Source organism: Schistocerca serialis, chromosome 3, assembly GCF_023864345.2.
Source record: "Schistocerca serialis cubense isolate TAMUIC-IGC-003099 chromosome 3, iqSchSeri2.2, whole genome shotgun sequence".
Taxonomy (NCBI): domain Eukaryota; kingdom Metazoa; phylum Arthropoda; class Insecta; order Orthoptera; family Acrididae; genus Schistocerca; species Schistocerca serialis.
The window spans coordinates 836,195,496-836,215,667 of NC_064640.1; the positions used below are offsets into that span (position 1 = coordinate 836,195,496).

Genomic DNA, 20,172 nt, shown 5'->3' on the forward strand with positions numbered 1-20,172 from the left:
CATCGAAGAAGGAGGCATAGGATCGGTGGCCAGGTATGGCAGACAAATGGCACACATATCTACTGAGGAGAAAGCCACAGTGGTTTATCAGCGATAGTTCGGCAACCACTGCATACAGACTCTCAACTGGGCTAGAGTAAAATGTGCCAGTGGCCAAACGGATGCCACGATGGTGGATAGTATTGAGATGGCATAAGAAAAACAGATGTGTAGATGCATACACGAAACACCCATAGTATAGTTTCATACGGACAAGGGACGAGTACAAATTGAGGAGGGTGGTCTGCTCTATTCCCCAGGAAGTATTACTGAGGACAATTAGGACATTGAAGAACCTCGTACAGCGGGTGGCCAGGTAAGAAACGTGGGAGGACCAAGAAAGATTTTTATCAAGCATGATCCCCAGGAATTTTGTAGTTTCAAAAAATGGAAGAGCAACAGGCCCAAGATGTAAAGATGATGAAAGAAACCAATTGCGCCACCAGAAATTCATAAAAACGGTTTTGTTAGTGGAAAAATGGAAGCCGTTGTCAATGGTTGGTTGGTTGGTTTGGGGAAGGAGACCAGACAGCGTGGTCATCGGTCTCATTGGATTAGGGAAGGATGGGGAAGGAAGTCGGCCGTGCCCTTTCAGAGGAACCATCCCGGCATTTGCCTGGAGTGATTTAGGGAAATCACGGAAAACCTAAATCAGGATGGCCGGACGCGGGATTGAACCGTCGTCCTCCCGAATGCGAGTCCAGTGTCTAACCACTGCGCCACCCCGCTCGGTGTCAATGCTCCATTGCATATACACAGTCAAGACATTGCTGAAGATGCTGCTCAAGGGGACAAGCCCATGGAGAACTGCAATAGATCACAAAATCATCACCAAAAAGAGAGAGTCAGAGATGCCCGGCAGGAGACAGGCCATTGTAGGACTTATGGCAACAGCAAAGAGGATGACACTCAGGACTCAGGACAGAACCCTGAGGTAATCTTTTTCTTGGATGAAGGCGTCCAACAAGGCAGAACCCACACGGACCTTTAAAACTCAGTGTTTTAAAAATGTGGCCACGGAAGCCCCAAGTGTAGAGAGTACAGAGGATACCAGTCCTCCACCAGGTTTTGTACACTTTCTCCAAATTGAAAAACATGGCCACAGTCTGGGATTTCTGCAGAAAATCATTCACAACACGGGTGGACAAAGTGATTCAATGGTCAACTACGGAATGGTGTACTCGAAATCCACACTGTGCAGTTGTTAATAAATTGCGGGACTTGAACCACCATACTAGTCGTGCATGAATCATATTTACCATAACCTTGCAAACACAGCTGGTGAAAAAAATGTGATGGTAACTAGAAGGAATGTGTTTGTCCTTACCAGGCTTAGATATGGGTATGACATTGGCTTCATGCCAGCATCTGGGAAACATGCCTTCTGCCCAGATGCAGTTGTACGTATGAAGCAGAAAGTGCTTGCCTGCAGGAGAAAGGTTCTGCAACATCTGAATGTGAACATCGCCCGGTCCTGTGATGGAGGATCAGGATGAAGTGAGAGAATGATCTAGCTCCCACATAGTAAAGGTGGCATTGTAGCACTCACAATTCTGAGAAGAGAAGGGTATCACCCGTGCCTCTTCCACTCATTTCCGATGGAGGAAGGCAGGGTGATAGTGGAAACAGCTCAAAATCTCCGCAAAACAGTGGCCCAAGATGTTTGAGATAGCAATAGGGTCCACTATGACATCCTCTGCTACTGTCAGGCTGGAAATTGGGGAATGGACCTGGGTCCCAGAGAGCTGTCGAAGGATGGCCCACATGAGGGAAGAGGGAGTGCAACTGTGCCATTGTAAGCAGTGGTAAAGACAGAAGCACATGCCACAATTACCTCTGGGGCATCCTGGGTCCAATTCCCCCCCCTGCAGTGGTACCATTCCACCAAAATGGAATTCATCTCTTGGGCAGCTTCCCAAATTCGACAAATGGGAATTGGGGAATAACAGTCTGCATTGACTACCTCACTTGCTATGCTGTCACTAAACCTTTCTGACCTCTGAAGCTCCAGAAATTACAAAGCTTATTGTGGAAAACACCATTCTGATGCATGGAGAACCCTGTGTGATGACTTCTTATTGTAGAAAAGTTTTCCAGTAGAGACTAGTATCAGAGGTGATTTCACACTGCCTACCGCCCACAGATGAATGGCCTAACAGAATGCTTGGATAAGACACCGGCAGGTATTCTCTTGATGTTTGCTGATGCTGAACAGAGAGACTGGAATACAATACTGCCCATCTTGTCATTCACATACAACACAGCAAATGAAGATATTACAGGTTTCACCCCATTCTTTCTACTCCACTGTTGCAATGCTGCAACAGCAATGAATATGCTATTCCCATTTAAACTAGACAATGCGGAGGATCACTACATGAAACACCTCATCACTAGGACCGAAAAGACCAGACAGCTGGCTCGCATGAGGACCTGGATGTACATGAGAGTGAGCTAGTTAGTTAGTTAGTTAGTTAGTTAGCTACATGTTCCACGGATCATTTTAATGATTCTTTTATTGAAATTATGCAGAATGTGTCAGTTTACAGGATATGTATACAAGAATAGTGTGAACATTATTGAACATATTATTATTTTTAATCTTTCTTACACAAATACAATGTTCATTTTTTTGCTACCAGTTTTAAATAGAAATTCACATCAACAGAACAGAAGGAGACGTCCAGGAGAAATGATTTTTAAATCACATTTAAAACATGCTTTGCTATTTGTCAGATATTTTATGTTATTAACCAATGATCAAAAAATTTTGTTGCTGCATATTTTACTCCCTTCTGAGACACGACATCATTTTTCCCCCAGTATTTGTACATATGGATACCACTCATAGTCCCAAATTGTGATGGCTTATTTATGATTAATTTCATTAACAAATATATGTATTGTTCATTTGCAAATACATGTATCATTATGATGCATTTAAAATGCCTTTCTTCTTACATGTATTGTTATGGCGCATTTAAAATGCCTAGCTCCATGAAGAAGAACCTACATGACGTACGTGGATGAACAGTAGATATTATTGTAACTGATTGCTTTTGTGCAAGGAATACTTTCTTTCTATGTGATGAGTTACCCCAGAAAATTATTCCGTAAGACATTAGTGGTTGAAAATATGCAAAATATGACACTATGTTGATTTGTTTGTTTCCAAAAGTAGCAATTATAAGAAGGGCAAAAGCAACTGAACTTAATTGTTGAGAAGCTCAATAATATGCTTTCTCCTGCAGAAGTTTTCATTAATGTGTACAACATAAAGTTTTGAGCATTCTATCCTGTTTACGACTCCTTTTCATGTGCTACATCAATTGTTGATATGACTACTTGTTGTACAGAACTGAATGCACTGTGTTTTTTCTAAATTTAGGGAGAGTCCATTTTCAGAGAACCACTTAATAATTCTTTGGAAAATATCATTTACCAACTCTTTTGTTTATGTCCCTCTAATGGAAGTTATTGTAACACTAGTATCATCTGCAAAAAGTACCAATTTTGCTTGTTGAATGTCAAGTGGAAGGTCTTTCACATATACAAGGTATAGGAGAGGCCCCAAAATTGAGTCCTGTGGGGCTTTGGTGTGCAATTTGTTGGCATGTCATTTGGGAACAGAGTACCAGTCATATCAGTGTGCTACTCCATAAGCATTACTATCACGGGTACTACAGTTTTGACCTTCTGCACTAGGAGTGCTGCTGTTGCATAACATGACAAGCTGTCCCACGAGCTTAAGTAAGTATGTGAATTGGACCCACTCATCACCAAAGATTGCCCACACATGGTATAGGGAGTCTGATCTCACCTTAATTATGCCGCCTTTTTGATTTGGGCACAAAACTTGGCACTCTACAAATACTATGAAGCCCTTTGCATATCACTCAGACTGAACTCCATTTGAACTGAATAACATAAATTTTTAATAGTAACACATCCACATCTCAGTCACTGTTTGCATATGGAAGTATCCATTACCATACCAATAATGTAACCCAGGGTATAGGTAGGGCCTAACAACAGAAAATGACATCGTATAAACTAGCTGGGTGGCAGAACACCATTTGATCTATACAATAACCTGGTCCAGCTTTATGCCACACTTGCTCCCAAACCACTGCCACACGAGTCTTACATCTTTTAAGAGGCCCATGTCAGACCCATTTAATACACTCACCCAGCACACTAATACACTCACTGTGTCACAGGCTTATCCTATCCCATCAGAGAGAAGACTACCACTGGAAGCATTTTGTGGGCATGACCACCAGTCATCTTTACATCCAAATGAATTGCCACTGTCAAATTGCGACCAAGAGCAGTGATGATCACCCAACAGAAAAACATGCTGCTGAGCATAAAGTTCTCAATTTCAACTGCTGCTACACAACCTGTGTTATTTGGATTCCCAACAATACTTCCTCTGAATTACACAGAAGGGAGTTGCCCTTGCAACACAACTTCAACCTTGCCCACAACCTACACCCACATCTACTCCTGTCCCACAACTAGAACTTCACTCATTCAGTACCACACCCTCTTCCATCGAGTCTCCCCTTCCTCTGTTCTATCTCCCCTTCTTCAGCTGTACAAAACTCTCCCCCATTTGAGGCAAAAACAAGCTCACTGGTGGCACATTGTTATCTTGTGCACCTTATGCCTCCCTTCCCCATCATAAGCCACTCTCCCATTCCACAACTCATCTCTCCCCTTGCCTGCTCCACCCAACACAAACCCTCATCATCAAGCAGCGATGGTGGCACAATGTTGTCAGTCATAACAACGTAGCCATACAGGTGACAGGTGTGTGCATATACATGCATGCAAGCGCGCGCGCGCGCCACACACACACACACACACACACACACACACACACACACACACACACACACACACACAGTGAGTGAGAGAGAGAGAGAGAGAGAGAGAGAGAGAGAGAGAGAGAGAGAGAGAGAGAGAGAGAGCAGGGGGGTGAAGGGGGTGGCAGTATTCGGCAGTATTCAAGTCCCCAGTACATGACTGATATTGCCAGTTATGAAAGTAAAAATTTTCACATAGTCTCATTATGCATTTCTTTTCAAACAAAAGCTACTCATTGTTTCCAACAAACCATAATAGTTTATCTCCTTGAAAACATCAACAATATGAAGAGACTGCCTAACTGTATCAGAAATTGTTGTGAGTACTGCAACACAAGCCCGCTAAAATGTACTAAATATATTTACTGTTTCACAAAAATTAATGACTTAGCACTCTTTCAATTGCAACCTCGTCAGCATAAAAAGCACTCTAGCAGCAACAGCAATGGCAATGACAGTAATAGTAATAGTAATAGTAATAGTAGTAGTAGTAGTAGTAATAATAATAATAATAATAATAATAATAACAATAATAATTTTACACAACAGAAAATGCAGGATGGAGTCAAGACAGTATTATGAAAAGGGCGGATTGCTACTCGCCATACAGTGGAAGATGTCCATCCTTTTCATTATACTGTCATTAATATTAATTTAATGTTGAGATGTGAAGCACTGACTGCTTGTTAACTACGAGTGATATACTATTAACACTTACTTTTAGAATAATTTCTTCAGGTATTATCACAATTTTAATAAATTCAAATTCTTCAAGTCTTGTCAGGATTTCTTTCATCGGTTTTGACTGTGATTTCTTTGCCATGGCACATACACCAACAACAACTTGTTTAGTGTCTCCACCGCCATCTTCTCTGTATTCTGTCAGATTGCCCTTTAAGGAAAAAGAAAAAATAATTACAATTTTATGCCAAATAAACAATAATACTCATCCATTAGAGGTTTCATACAGAAAAACCCAAAGCAAAACTAGCACTCCACACACAAACGCTACTTCCACACACATGATCACAGTCTCTGGCAACTAAAGCCAGACTAAGAGGAGCAGCACATGATGGGAAAGGCAAATGGGTGGGGTTAAGGAGGAGGCTGGGGCGGAGAGGGGGAGCAATAGCAGAGCAAGTGTGGGAGATGGTAAAATCTGCTACTGGGAGCATGCAGGGACAAGGTGGAGTGAGGGTAGGTCAGCTAGGTCCAGTCAGGAGGTTAGACAGGGGTGGGGGGGGGGGGGGGGGGGGGAAGGAGGGGGAGCAGGAAAAAGAGAGAAATACAAAGACTGGGTGTGTTGGTGGAACAGAGGATTGTTTAGCTGTGTAGTGCTGGAATGGTAACAGGGAAGGTGTTAGATGGATAAGGACAATGACTAGTGAAGGTTGAGCCAGGAAGGTTATGGGAATGGAGGATATATTGCAGGGAGAGTTCCCACCCACTCAGTTCAGAAAAGCTGGTGTTGGTGGGAAGGATGGAGATGGCACAGGTTGTGAAGCAGTCATTGGAATCAAGAAAATCATGTTGGGCAGCATGCTCAGCAATGAGATGGTCCACTCCTCCTTGGTTACAGTTTGTCAGTGGCCATTCATGCGGACAGACAGCTTGTTGGTTGCGATACCCACATAGAATGCAGCACAGTGATTGCAGCTTAGGTTGTAGGTCACATGACTGGTTTCACAGGTAGCCCTGCCTTTGAAGGGATAGGTGGTGTGTGTGAGTGGACTGGAGTAGGTGTTGGTGGGAGGATGTATGGGACAGGTCTTGCATCTAGGTCTGTTTCAGGGATATGAGCTATGAAGCCTGGGGTTGGGAGCAGGGGTTGTGTCGGGATGGATGAGGATATTGTGTCGGGTCAGTGGACATTGGAATACCATTGTGGGAGCAGTGGGAAGGGTAGCAGGTAGGACATTTCTCATTTCAGGGTATGACGAGAGGTATACAAAACCCTGGCAGAGAATGTAATTCAATTGCTCTATTCCTGGGTGGTACTGAGACACGAGGGGAATGCTCCTCTGTGACCAGACGGTGCAACTTTGAGACATTGTGGATGACTGGAAAGATAAGGCACAGGAGATTTGTTTTTGTACAAGGTTTGGAGGGTAATTATGGTCTGTAAATGCCTCAGTGAGATCCCAGGCTCATCACTGCAGATGCGACGACCATGGGTGGCTTGGCTGTACAGAAGGGACTTCTTGAAATGGACTGGGTGGCAGCTGTCACAGTGGAGGTATTGTTGGTGGTTGGTAGGTTTGATATGGACAGATGGACTGATGTAGCCATCTTTGATGTAGAGGTCACATCGAGGAAGTTGACTTGTTGGGTTAAGTAAGACCAAGTGATGTGAATGGGGGAGAAGGTCTTGAGGTTCTGGAGGAATGTGGATAGGGTGTCCTCACCCTCGATCCAGATGGCAAAGATGTCATCAATGAATCTGAACCAGGTGAGGGGTTTGAATTCTTGGTGTTTACACAAGATTCCTCTAGAAGACCCATGAATATGTTGGCACAGGATGATGCCACATGGGTCGCTTTAGCCATACTCCAGATTTGTTTGTTGGTGATGCCTTCAAAGAAGAAGTAATTGTGGGTGAGGATATAGTTGGTCATGGTGACTAGGAAGGAGGTTGCTGTTTGGAATCCACTGATTGTTGGGAAAGGTACTGTTCAATAGTGGTAAGGCCATGTGCATTAGGGATGTTAATGTAAATGGAGATGGCATCAATAGTGATGAGCAGGGCATTGTGTGGTGAAGGAACAGCAACTGTGGAGAGTCGGTGGAGGCAATGGTTAATATCTTTTATATAGGACAGTTGGTTGCGGGTAACAGGCTGAAGGTGTTCGTCTATGAGAGCAGAGATTCTCTCAGTGGGAACACAGTAACTGGCCACAATGGGGCGACCTGAGGGGTTGGCTTTATGGAGTTTAGAAACCATAAAGAAGGTGGGAGTGGGGGGAGTGGTAGGGGTGAGGAGAGAGATGGATTCTGCAGAGAGGTTCTGGGATGGGCCTAAGGGTTTGAGGAGAGACTGGAGATCCAGCTGGATTTCTGGAATAGGGTCAGTGTGGCAGGGTTCGTAGGTGGATGAATCTGGCAGCTGGTGGAGTCTTTCTGCCAAGTTACTCTTGCAGTTCAAAACAACAGTGGTGGATCCTTTGTCAGCAGGTAGGATTATAAGGCCGGGACCAGTTTTGAGGTGGTGGATTAAGGTTCTTTCTGATGGTGTAAGGTTAGTTTGCACTTTCAGGGATCTGGGAAATAAAGGCAAGGCAAGGTTGAAGGTTAAGATATTCTGTAAAGTTAACATGGGGTAATTTGAGGGCAGTGGGAGGGGGGGGGGGAGGGGGGACGGTTGGATGGAGGAGTGAACTGAGTCATGTAGGTTTCAACATTAGTCTTTGGTTAAGTCTGATTGGTAGGGTTGCTGGTGGCAAAAAGTGTTCCCACCGTAGGGGCCGGTAGAAGGAGAGAAGGTCTTTAACAATTCTTGCACGATTGAATTTGGAAATGGGGCAAAAGGTGAGGCCTTTGGAAAGGACTGATACATCTGCAGGCCTAAGCCTTTTGGAGGAAAGGTCCATGGCTCTGTTTCAGGTCTGTTTAGGTATGTATCTTGGTGGTGGTGAGGGGAGTTTTGAAAGGTGGGGTGACTATAGTAGGTCTGCAAGAAAGGGTTTTTCAACTATAAGGGGATGTGAGGGAGGTATGTAAGTTGTTGTAGAGGTGGTGGACAGTGGTATTCCAGGGTGGAATAAGGAACTGAACAGTGTGGAGAGTTTTTTAAGGTGGCATTGTGCATGTTGTTGTTGTTTCTGGAGGGTTAGAGTTTAAGTGTGTGTTATAGGATCCAGGGATTTGGGATTGAAGACGGACGGACAATGAGTATAGTAATGCATTAGAAAATAGTAACAAAAGAAACAGTTCTGGGTGAAGGATGGAAGAAAAGCCATTAGGCAAACTCAGTCAAGGGAAAAGCCATGATGGAATGTAAAAATATTATGGAAAAGACAGTTGCTACTCACTATATAGCAGAGACACTGAGTCACATATAATCGCAGCAAAAAGACTGTTACAAAATGAGCTTTCGGTCAATAAAGCCTTTGGCAAAAATTGACAACAGAATACACACACACACACACACACACACACACACACACACACACACACAAATACATTGATGCTGTGCATCACTTGAATTTGCAGTAAAGACTGATAGCTTGACAATATGGTCTCATTTCAAACACCAACACTACTCTGTGATAAACACATTCATAGATGATCTGTATTATACTGTCTTTGTTTTTAAAATCTTGAATCAGTTACACAGTAGTAGAACAATTATTTTATACTCCATAGTTCTTAGATCTTTTAAGCGAGCTATCAATGATTTTCTGCTTAATTCTGAAACATACTCAGCAGTATCAATACTGGTTCAGAATATCAGTGCCAGCCCTTACTTCAAACAATGCCTCTGCAATGGCAGTATTAGATACAAGAGTAACTTCACACAGCGAATTTTAATGTTTCATGAAAATATAAATTTCTGTTCTGAATTTTATAGTGTCTCCATTAACACAACCAATTTCCCCCTCATTCTGTCTGGTAAGTCTCCCCTGACCTTGGCTTTCAGGTGACTTCTTTGAACACTGCCCCTTTTCCCAAAGCTCTCCACTCCTTTTCCCTCATCCCTCTTCCTTATCCTTCAACCCTTTTGCCAGGAGAAGGAGTCACTGGCTCTGAAAGCTTGCATATCGAAGACTTTTTTTTTTTTGTATGTGTGTTCTCCTGCTGCCACTTGGTGAGTACATTTTTTATCTATTCAATTACTTTGCAGAACCAATTCATAGATTTTCAGAAACTAGAATAATATGGCAGACATGAAATAACATAGTAGCACACTCCTATGCAGTATTTGGTCATCCACACCAGCAAACATCAGATTAGGCAGATACATTTTTTGTTAAAAAATGTAGGTTTTTTTTTTAATTTCATTTCTGACACACTGTCTTACAGCAAAATGCACAATGTGCACGACACAGATTGGTTTACATAAATTGAGATATATCACAGACCTAGCAAAAACTTGACAAACTACTAGGTCATCAGTCCCAGTCAAACAGACAGGTCTATACGACTGTACATTGGAGATAGCCCACCATGCAAAACCCATGGGAAGAAACCCCCAGGTCTACAAATGTCAGTGAAGCTGAGGTAAGGGACAAAAAGAAGAAAGAGGAAGAAAGGCAAGCAAGGTGCCCCATCTAGGGAGCAGCTGGAAGCCCCTGAAAGCAGAGTGCAATGAGGGGACATACAACCCCCAGCCCCCAAAACTAACCAGAGGTACTTTACTCTGAGACTGCCCTGCAAAGACTAGCAACATGGACAGGGCTAAAGAAGCACAGAGAGACAAAAGATGAACAGATTGAACAGATCACATGGGGGGAGGGGAGAAGGGGGGGGGGAGAAGAGTAAAAGAGCAGATAGGGTGAGGACAGGGCTGGACCAAAAACTCCAGCCTGGTCTGGGCAGAGGAAGCAACAGAGTATTCTGCCAAACCCTCAATGGGCTGATAATCTAAGGGGGTCCTCCCTTAAAGAGAGTGGTAAAGGCCAGCTTCACAAATAAAATGTAAAAATCAGCCAGCCCTGGGGGCATCATCTCCCAACAGCAGGTGCAGTGAGTAGAGAGACTAAGAGTCTGCCGCAGGGTCGCTAGGTTGGGACACTTCAGTAAAATGTGGACCACCATCAAATGGGAGCCAGAACAACAGTGAGGTGGGTCCTCACTAAGGAGGAGATGACCATGAGTCAGCCATGTATGATCAATGTGGAGCCAGCAAAGGATGGTAGAGTCCTCGGAAGAGACCTGCATGGTTGACCTCCGTAGGCTCGTAGTCTCCTTTATCACCCGTGGTTAGTTTGGTGACATCAGAGTGAGCCATTCCGTATTCCAGGTACCTAAAACTTGATAGCATAATACTAATCAGAGGTTTGTTTCTGGATTACCGATCTGAAGAGTTGGTTTACTGGTTGCCAGTTTGACCAGGCTATCAGCAAGTTCATTGCCCAAGATCTCGACATGGTCTGGGGCCGAGACGAGCATCACTGATTGTCCACACTGTTCAAGGGCATACAACGAATCCTGGATAGCAATGACCATGGGAGGGTGATGGTAGCACTAGTTGAGAGCTTGCAAACTGCTCAAGGTGTCATTGCATAAGAGAAAAGAGGCACCAGTTCAGGGACAGACATCCTCAAGAGCACGAGAGAGAGAGAGCTACGAACTCTGCAGTGGAAAACCCAAAGCCATCTGTCAAGGAGAGCAGTTCAGTATGCCTTCCATGAGTGTAAGAAATGACCAGCAACCATCAAGCCACAAGCCATTAGTGTACACTATTTCTGAACCCTAGACTCCCGCATGGGAAAAAAAAAAACTGGTGGTTGTGGGCCTTGGCATGAACAGAATCTTTCAGATCTTGTGATACGACAGATGAAGCTGTGTCCAAAGGATGCACCATGGAGATGTACAGGAGTGGGCCCACCAGAAAGGTGGAAGAGGAAACAACAGAAGTTCAGAGGGGATAGACTGGATGTGGATTGCAATTGTTATCCCTGAAGAGGGCCGCCATTGAAGGAGATGGATTACCGTGTTTGGAAAGAGGAGACATCAGTTTGGATGCTTACGGGAGCTGCGAACATGGGTAACAAAATTGACAAGCTGTTACTGGCACCTGATCCCCAATGGAGGGACCCCAGACTCCATGAGTAAGCTGTCCACAGGGCTAGTTCGAAAGGCTCCTGCTGCAAGTCAAACCCAGCAGTGGTGTACTGCATCAAACATCCACAATGCTGAGGGCAATGCCAAATCATAAGCCAGACTCCTATAATCGAGGTGAGATTATATCAGGGCTTTGTAAAGGTGCAGAAGGGTAGTGCGATCTCCACCCCAGCTAGTTTTGCTCAGGCAGAGAGGTGTATTAAGGTGCAGCCAGCACTTTTGCTTAAGCTGGCAAAGATTGGGAATCCACATCTACTAAGAATTAAAAACCAGTACTAAAACGCAATAAGTGTCCACCACGCTGAGTAGCTGGTCATCAATGTAAGGTTCTGGTAGTGGGCGAGTGATACAACATTGACAGAAGTGTATGACATGGGTCTTGGTTGTGGAATATCAAAAGCCATTTGTGAGGGCCCATGCCTGTGCCTTTGGTATGGCACCTTGCACTCTATGTTCAGCAGAACCCACACTTGCGGAGGAATAGTAGAAGCAAAAGTTGTCAGCATGCAAGGGAGGTGATACTGAGGACCCCACAGCTGCTGCTAGACCATTGATGACTACTTGAAAGGGTGGGACACTCAGTACACAGTCCTGAGGGACCCCATTGTCTTGGATATGGGGGGAGAACTCTGGTCAGCACCAACTCAAACCCGGAATGTAGGGTGTAACAGGAAGTTCTGCATGAAAATAGAGAGCGCACCCCAGAGACCACCACTCGTGTAAGGTAGCAATGATGTGGTGTCACCATGTGGCGTCATAAGTCTTTTCAGGGTCAAAGAAGGCGGCTGTAAGGTGTTGACCTCAAGAAAAAGTTGTTTGCACTGCAGACTACAGGCAAACCAGATTATCAGTAAGGGAATGGCCTTGGCGAAAGTCACCCTGGGATGGAGCCAGAGGGCCCTGAGACTCAAGGAACCAATACATCTGCATGCTTATGGTGTGGTCAAGCAATTTACAGAGAATGTTGGTGAGACTTATTGGTCGGTAACTGTCCATCTTTCTCACCATGGCGATGGGAACTCGCTCTTGCTCTAGAGGCAATTAAAGATTGCAAAGGTATGACACTGACAATCCACGGCAGGTGTTAGATCATTTGGTTGTGGACATGGTCCAGCCCTGGGGCAGGGTCAGGGAAGTAGGCTCAGACACTGACAAATTCCCACTTATTGAATGTAGCATTATATGGCTCCAGGTGGCGTGTAGAGAAATTAATAGCTTTTGCTCCAATCACTGTTTTAGGACATGAAAGGCTGGTTGATAATTCTCGGATGCTGACATTTGAGGATAGTGCAAAGCAAAATGTTTGACGGCGGCGTCTGGGTCAGTGTAGACAATGCCATTCAAGGTAATACCAGGTACACCTGCAGGTGCCTGGTAGCCACGCAGGCATCTGATCTTAGTCCAAACATGTGAAGGAGAGGTACATGGTCTGCTGGTTGAAATGTACTGTTTGCAGCATTCTTACTTCCATCTTTTTATTAGGTGGCGAACCTGGTCACAGTTCCACTTAATAGGCAATGAGGTGCTCCACTTATGAGTACCACTTATAGAGCTGGAGTGCCCACCTATGAGCTTCAATGGCCTTTGTAATTTCTAAGGACCACCGAGGTACTGTTTTAAAAGGGGGCAGGCTTGAGGAAAACAGGATCACAGGATCACTAAATCAGCTGCCAAAAGAATGGCTATAGCTGAATGCTGGACTGTGTCATTGATATGTCCATGTGGTAGTGAACCAAGGTCGACAGCAGAGGTAAAAGATGTTGAGAGCCCATCTGGGGAGGCATCGAGGGGTGTGACACTGAGGGAGAAACAGGAAAATCGGGAAGTAGTCACTACCGCACAGGTCAATGTGGACTCTCCAGTGGGTGGATGGGAAAAGACAAGGGCTGCAGATGGAAAGGTCAATGGCCAAGAAGGTTCCTTGCACCACAATGAAGTGTGTGAGGGTGCCAGTATTCAAGACGTGAAGGTCAAGTTGTGCCAGTAAATTTCTGAGGTCTTTACGATGGCCAGTGACCATGGTTCCACCCCACAAAGAGTTCTGGGCATTGAAATCACCCAAGATTAGGAAAGATATGGGGAGCTGAGAAACCAGTGCAAACAGTATGTTCTGAGACATTCCTCCATTGAGAGAGGGGTAAACATTGCAGATGGTAATACCCCAAAATGCCCTTACTTGAGTAGCCACAGCCCCCAAAGGGGTATTAAGAGTCACAAGTTCACAATATACAGTGAATACAACATATGTGCAAGCATCACCTCATACCCTGTCACAGGCAGCACATTTCTTATAGTACCCCTGATATTCATGAAGGGTTGGGGGTCTGCATTGCTGGAAAGCAAGTCTCCTGAAAGGCAATACAGAAGAAAGGTGATGTGTTTAAAAGATGTCGTAGCTCAGCGAGGTTGTGGAAAAATTCACTACATTTCCACTGGAGAATAATGTTGGCGATGTACAGTGAGGCCATGAAGGGACCAAGGGGGCAGGTTATGCTTTATGGTCACCTTCAGCCACTGGTTGAGCTGTTCTGGAATCAATATTCCTATGTTCCTGGTTCTGTTGTGTGTTGCGAACCGGCCTCAGGGGCTGTTGGGCTCTCTGCCTCAGCCACGGGAGTGGAACAAGCAGGATCTGGTAGTGTGGGGGCACCATAATGTACTTGTTCTCGAAGGACTTTTTCTTGTCTTTCATCTCCTTAGAGAGGTTTCGATGGTTGTGAGGGTTTCTCTGAATCAGTTTCAGGTAAAGAGGATGATCATGAAGCTCTGCAACCAGTAGGCTGTGGCTTCTTCAGCCACTGGCTGATGCTCAGTTGTAGACCAGCAGAAACCTTCAAAGAAATTGTCTTGACACACCCATTCCTGGCGAGAGAAGCCAGAGGAAGGTTATTTGTCTCTGGCTGGGAGATGGGGACCAATGTCCCAGGTGGGTGGGAAGCCACTAATCCCAAATTAGGCTGCATGAAGCAGCAAGAGTGGAGCCCCCAACCATCAAGAGGGCAGGCATGGTTGAGCAGTCCAGAGAGCCCATTGTACAAGGTGTAACAGGTGGGAGTACCATTGCCAAAGAGGGCAACGTCATCATAGCTGTGGCATATGACATTATTTGACATGCCACATGCAAGTGCTTGTATTTCTTCTTGACCTCTTGGTAACTGAATTCGTCCAGAGTTTTGTATTCTTGTACTTTCTTTTCTCTCTGGAAAACTGGGCAATCTGGTGAGCAGGGAGAATTAGATTGGGGGGGGGGGGGGGGGGAGATGCACAGGGAGCATTTACACGTAACACTCAATCCACAATCTCTACATATGGGTTAAACATTACAATGTGAAGACATGCGCTCAAATTTCAAGCACTTGAAGCACGACATGGGAGACACGGAGGGTTGGGGGTCATACAGTCTGACATCGCATTGGTATACCATCACCTTGACTTTTTCAGGCAACAGGTAATGAATCACTCTCAAATTCCAGAATGAAGGCACTGGTAGCAACCCTACTGTAATTTGGCCCCCTATGTACACAATGGACAAAGTGTACACCCCATCACATAAGGTTTGCAGATAGCCCATCATCAGATTGTAAGAGCAGGTCTCTGTGGAAAACGATACTCTGAACTAAATTTAGACTGTTATGTGAAGTGACAGTCATAAGGTGTCACCCACCTTGTTACAAGTGAGCATTGCCAGCGACGGGGCAGGAGATGCCATTTTCATGAGAATTGGCCCACTTTTCATTTAAAGATGGCCACCACTTCCCCAAATTTGTCTCCTATGTTCACCACAAAGAACAAGGGCTTTGTGGCCAAGAAGGAATCATCATCATCAGTCCTAGTACAAACTAAGTATTGTGGGGAGTATTGCTTTGCTTGCCATTTAGCCGTATGTTCCTCCCACGACATACCCAGGGAAGGGTTAGGGTCATATCTCTCTGCACTGAAGGAGGACTGCCCTTTCACAGAGACTGCTGGGGCCATATGGCCATCAGCAAGAGATAATGTCATCCGCTTCATTTGCAGTTGAATCATCAAGGTTCTATCCACTGCCAACGGGGGCTTTCCCCATTGGTGCCACCCATCCTCAGCTATGGCTACCTGGCCAGTAAGCTGTCACTTTGAGTCCCTGTGCCCAGTTACAATGAGCATATACTCCTTGGCAAGCATGGGGAGTTTTCAGCTCAGGCACCAACAGTGTGATCCGTGCATGGTTGGGGGCTAGCACCATGCAGGTAATTGATGAAGCCCTACCACAAGATGGTTACTGTGCTGGGTTTTGGGTGTATTACTATATTTATGGGAAGGGTGCACACACGGAAAGGTACAAAGGGGGGAGCACACACCACATTGGGTGATCTTCCCTGGATGATCCGCACTTCTGGAGAATTTTGAAAACTGGTGGCAGGCCAAACTCAACAATGGGAACCATATGATTATTTGATGAAAAGTTGTGGAATATGCCAGAAGTCGAGGCCCAATCATAAGCCAGGATGAATCAGGGTTGCCACCAAGAAAACCATCTGATGAAGAGGCAGAAGGAGCAAGGGATAGTTGAAGTATAAGCAAGCAGCACTGAAATGGAGTAATGCTGCAAAGGCTATGGCCCCATGGTAGTCAAGCACATACTCAAAAAAAGAGTTGCGAGCCCCCTGGGGGGGGGGGGGGGGTCCAAAGGAAATGACTGCGATTCCTCCTGCAAGGCTACTCTGAATGTGACAAAAGCCTGTGAGCAACATCCCGCCTCCCTATGTTACCACAGGGGTGCTCTATATTGTTCACGCAGTGAACTGTTTACTGTTATATTTATTCACCAATGGAACAGATTGTGAACAGTCAAAAATTATCATTTGTACAAAGAATTCTTTACTTACCACAGCAGCACAAAGATGCAGGTAAGCATCAAGGATGTCACCTACACAGATCCAGACTATCACAGCTCCACAATGCGCATCTGTCTAAAGACGTGCCACCTCACATAACACACTGCTTTACCCGAAGGCATCTCTTCCTTGTATGTTTCATAGATGATAAGTAACTTCTGCCTTCTCACAAAATTCACATCAGTCTGCAATCACTCCACTAGTTAAAGAACAACTTATCGGTGAAGGGAACAGACCTCCATCAATCTGCACTTCATTGCACAGGCAGCCATGTACACTATTAACACTTCCTTCTGGCTTGCTACCTTACATGCCTCACACCTTTGTAGAGGCTCTTGTGCATGGTACAAATTGATACCAATCTTATGACAGTGTTCAGATGTGGTGATTATCATATTCCTTTTAGGATATAAATAAACACCCAGATAAACAATTTGTTTTGGAGTGCACAAGCTTTTCTCCACTCAGCTGTGTTTGTTGCTTACTTTATTTGAACATTTCCCATTTGTCTAGTCATTAGACATTGATTGAATCGCATCTGAATGAGCATGTTACACCTGCCCTCTTCTCTCACTTGCATAGCATTTCTTGTTGTCCTCCTCTCAAATATACAGTTGTTTAGTGCACACACATGATACAGAGTACTGTAATGGCACTTATTTGCAATTGGTGTTCTTGAAAGTACTGCTGTGGTAACACACAAAACTTTCTGTTAATCCTTTTATGTTCTCCTTAGTTTACAAAAATCAATGAGAAGGGAATAAAAGAGTAAGCCTTATGAAAAAAAAATAGCTTTACTGTGAAATTAAACAAAATAATAACCAAAATAAAGGCAGTCTGTTCAGAAATGCCTATCTTTTCAAACCTCTGAAATACAAATTTCCAGAGTCACATTTATGTGTTGCTTGACTCCAAGCATTAAAACAGGCCCACATCCTCATCAGCAGGCTGTCCAAAATGTGTTTGAGATGTAGCTACTCGAGTCAGTCCAACTTTTCAACAATGATCCTCTTGCGATCATCCTATGTTTTAAAAGTGTCCCCGAGATGATGCACCCCATGTTTCCAATGGCGCCAAGGATACTCAAATGGGTTTATGTCAGCAGATACCACAGCTCATTCTATTTGGTTGATTTCCACATCACCGAGGAAGAAACTGATGACCTGGGTGTAGAGTTGTCAAGCATGATCATATACTGAGACAAACCTAGTGCCGAAATGTTGGTTATAGAGATGGATGATAGTTTGGAGGATTCTGGCCCAATAGAGCACAGCCTTCACATTACCCTCAGCAGTGATGAGACACACGTAACACATGCACACAGTCTGAGCCCAAAATGTGACTGATCCGCCTCCATGCCAAACCTGTGGTAGTGCATTTGATTTGTACACAGTGCAGGTTTCAGGCTCACCCGTGTCTCATGTACTGGCCCATACATGCCCACCTGGACACAGAGCCACACTGTCGCACTGCAGCACACTGCACTGTGCCCTCTACTCACGCTATTCAGTGCTTCAGCCTGCTACGAAACGTCTTTCGTCAGTCTGCAACATCCTAAAACTCCCAACTAAACATATGATTTTGACACTGTGCTATGTGATATTTTGTGTCTAAACATTGTTACATTGTGATGTTCAGTGACTCCATCCAACAAGAATTCAATGCCTTTAATTCCATCACCATATGCTCAATTTGCACTACTCGGAAATTAAGAACCTATCCACAGCAAAGGTGTTCTGTAATCTTCTAATTGTGAAAGAAATACCTCTAGGAATACTGTAAAATATTGAATGCAATGACTATAGTAACTGGCACTACAGTGAAGCATGAAAAGTGACACATTTATTGAAATCACTTGAAACCCGACACTGTAAAGATGATCAAAATAACAATAAATGGGAATAAATGCAAGGCTTTATGGGCCATAACATGGCAGAGGTGACAGGCTGATCCAGCAAGTAATCACAGTACACAAGCTGGCATGAAAGTGATGGGTCAGGCCAGTGAGATGCACTGACCTGGTCGGTGTGGTTCAGCCCTGTAAACTCAAATGCACAGCCCCACCAGCCACACAGGGCAGCTTGCAAGGCACGGGCTGGGCATGCTGAAACCTGCACTTTGTGCAAATCTGACTGCCCGAGAGCTGTATTGTCACATGGTTGACTCCAGTCTTCTACAATGATCATCGGCATCAGACAAATCTTGAACTTGTTGGTGAGGAAAACTCTGTGCTACATAACCAGTTTCAGTTCCTGCTGTTCTCTTGGTCAAATGCTTCACATACCACAGTGGTGGTGAGTTTAAACTGTCATTTGTAATGGATGCTCAATAGTGAAACTGATCGTATGAAAATGGTCGAGTAGTGTCCAAGTCGACAACCCCAAACTTCTGCTTCCAAAGAAGCTGTGTGCAGTTCTGTTGCACTTTCCTCGAGATACCTAAAAGCCACAATTTGGAAATCACTGTGATCAGCTAGTGTTGCTGACCACAATCAACATTTACTAGTCAGACCTTCCATGTTTTGTGGTTGAATTCTCTTTGTGGTTGGAAACACTTAACTACACTGGTTTGCTTTAACTGCTCTATGGGAGTCATAAGGGTGGTATAAAACATTTTCAAGCAGTCTATGATCACTCATATGGTTCAGAGGAAATTACAGACATTCAGTTACACACTATAGTGAATTACTATGACCACAAGAAGAGTCATACAAGATCGTTCAAGTTTACTTTTTCTAATAAGTGATAAACAAGAGAGAGAACAAACTATTGCTAACTATTTTACACCTTTGAATCTTATAACTCATTTTTTTAAACTCTAAAATTTACAATTATTTTCAGTGGGATAAAAATGGTGAGGCAGCTGCCAATAGGAACTGGAGGTTAATAAGCAACCAATTATTACTACAATCAATCATTTTTCAGCATGTCAACAACCAATATCCCAAAGAGTGAATATTGGTCGCTACTACTCTTCTGCAGTAAACTACACTCTATATTGTGCAGCTAAGTGGCAGCAAAGGCCCCTGAAAGAGAAAAGGCTCCCACACTTAGTCCCATCATTATATGATTGTCCTTTATACACTAAAGAGCCAAACAAACCGGTTCACCTGCTAATATTGTGTAGGGCTCCCACAAGCATGCAGAAGTGTTGCAACACGACGTGGCATGGACTCGACTAATGTCTCAAGTAGTGCTGGAGGGAACTGACACCCTGAATCCTGCACAGTTGTCCATAAATCCATAAGAGTACAAGGGGGTGGAGATCTCTTCTGAACAGCACACTGCAAGGCATTCCAAATACGCTCAATAATGTTCATACCTGGGAAGTTTGGTGGCCAGCGGAATTGTGTTCCTGGAGCCACTCCGTAGCAATTCTGGACATATGATGGGATGTCACATTATCCAGCTGGAATTGCCCAACTCTGTCGGAATGCACAATGGATGTAGGTGATCAGACAGGATGCTTACGTACGTGGCACATTCAGAATTGTATCTAAATGTATCAGGGGTCCCATATCTCTCCATCTGTACATGTCCTACACCATTACAGAGCCTTCACCAGCTTGAACAGTCCCCTGCTGACATGCACGGTCCATGGATTTA

At 44.4% G+C, this 20,172-nt stretch overlaps 1 protein-coding gene across 8 annotated transcripts in view; it reads right to left on the reverse strand.

The window, feature by feature from the left end:
* The window catches only part of LOC126470878 (inositol hexakisphosphate and diphosphoinositol-pentakisphosphate kinase), a 591,274-nt gene that overhangs the window by 349,273 nt on the left and 221,829 nt on the right, over positions 1-20,172 (reverse strand). For all 8 annotated transcript variants that reach the window (XM_050098893.1, XM_050098898.1, XM_050098892.1 and 5 more), the window contains one exon: positions 5,629-5,802. In XM_050098893.1, the coding sequence (XP_049954850.1) occupies positions 5,629-5,802 (174 nt within the window). The remainder of the gene's footprint in view (positions 1-5,628; positions 5,803-20,172) is intronic.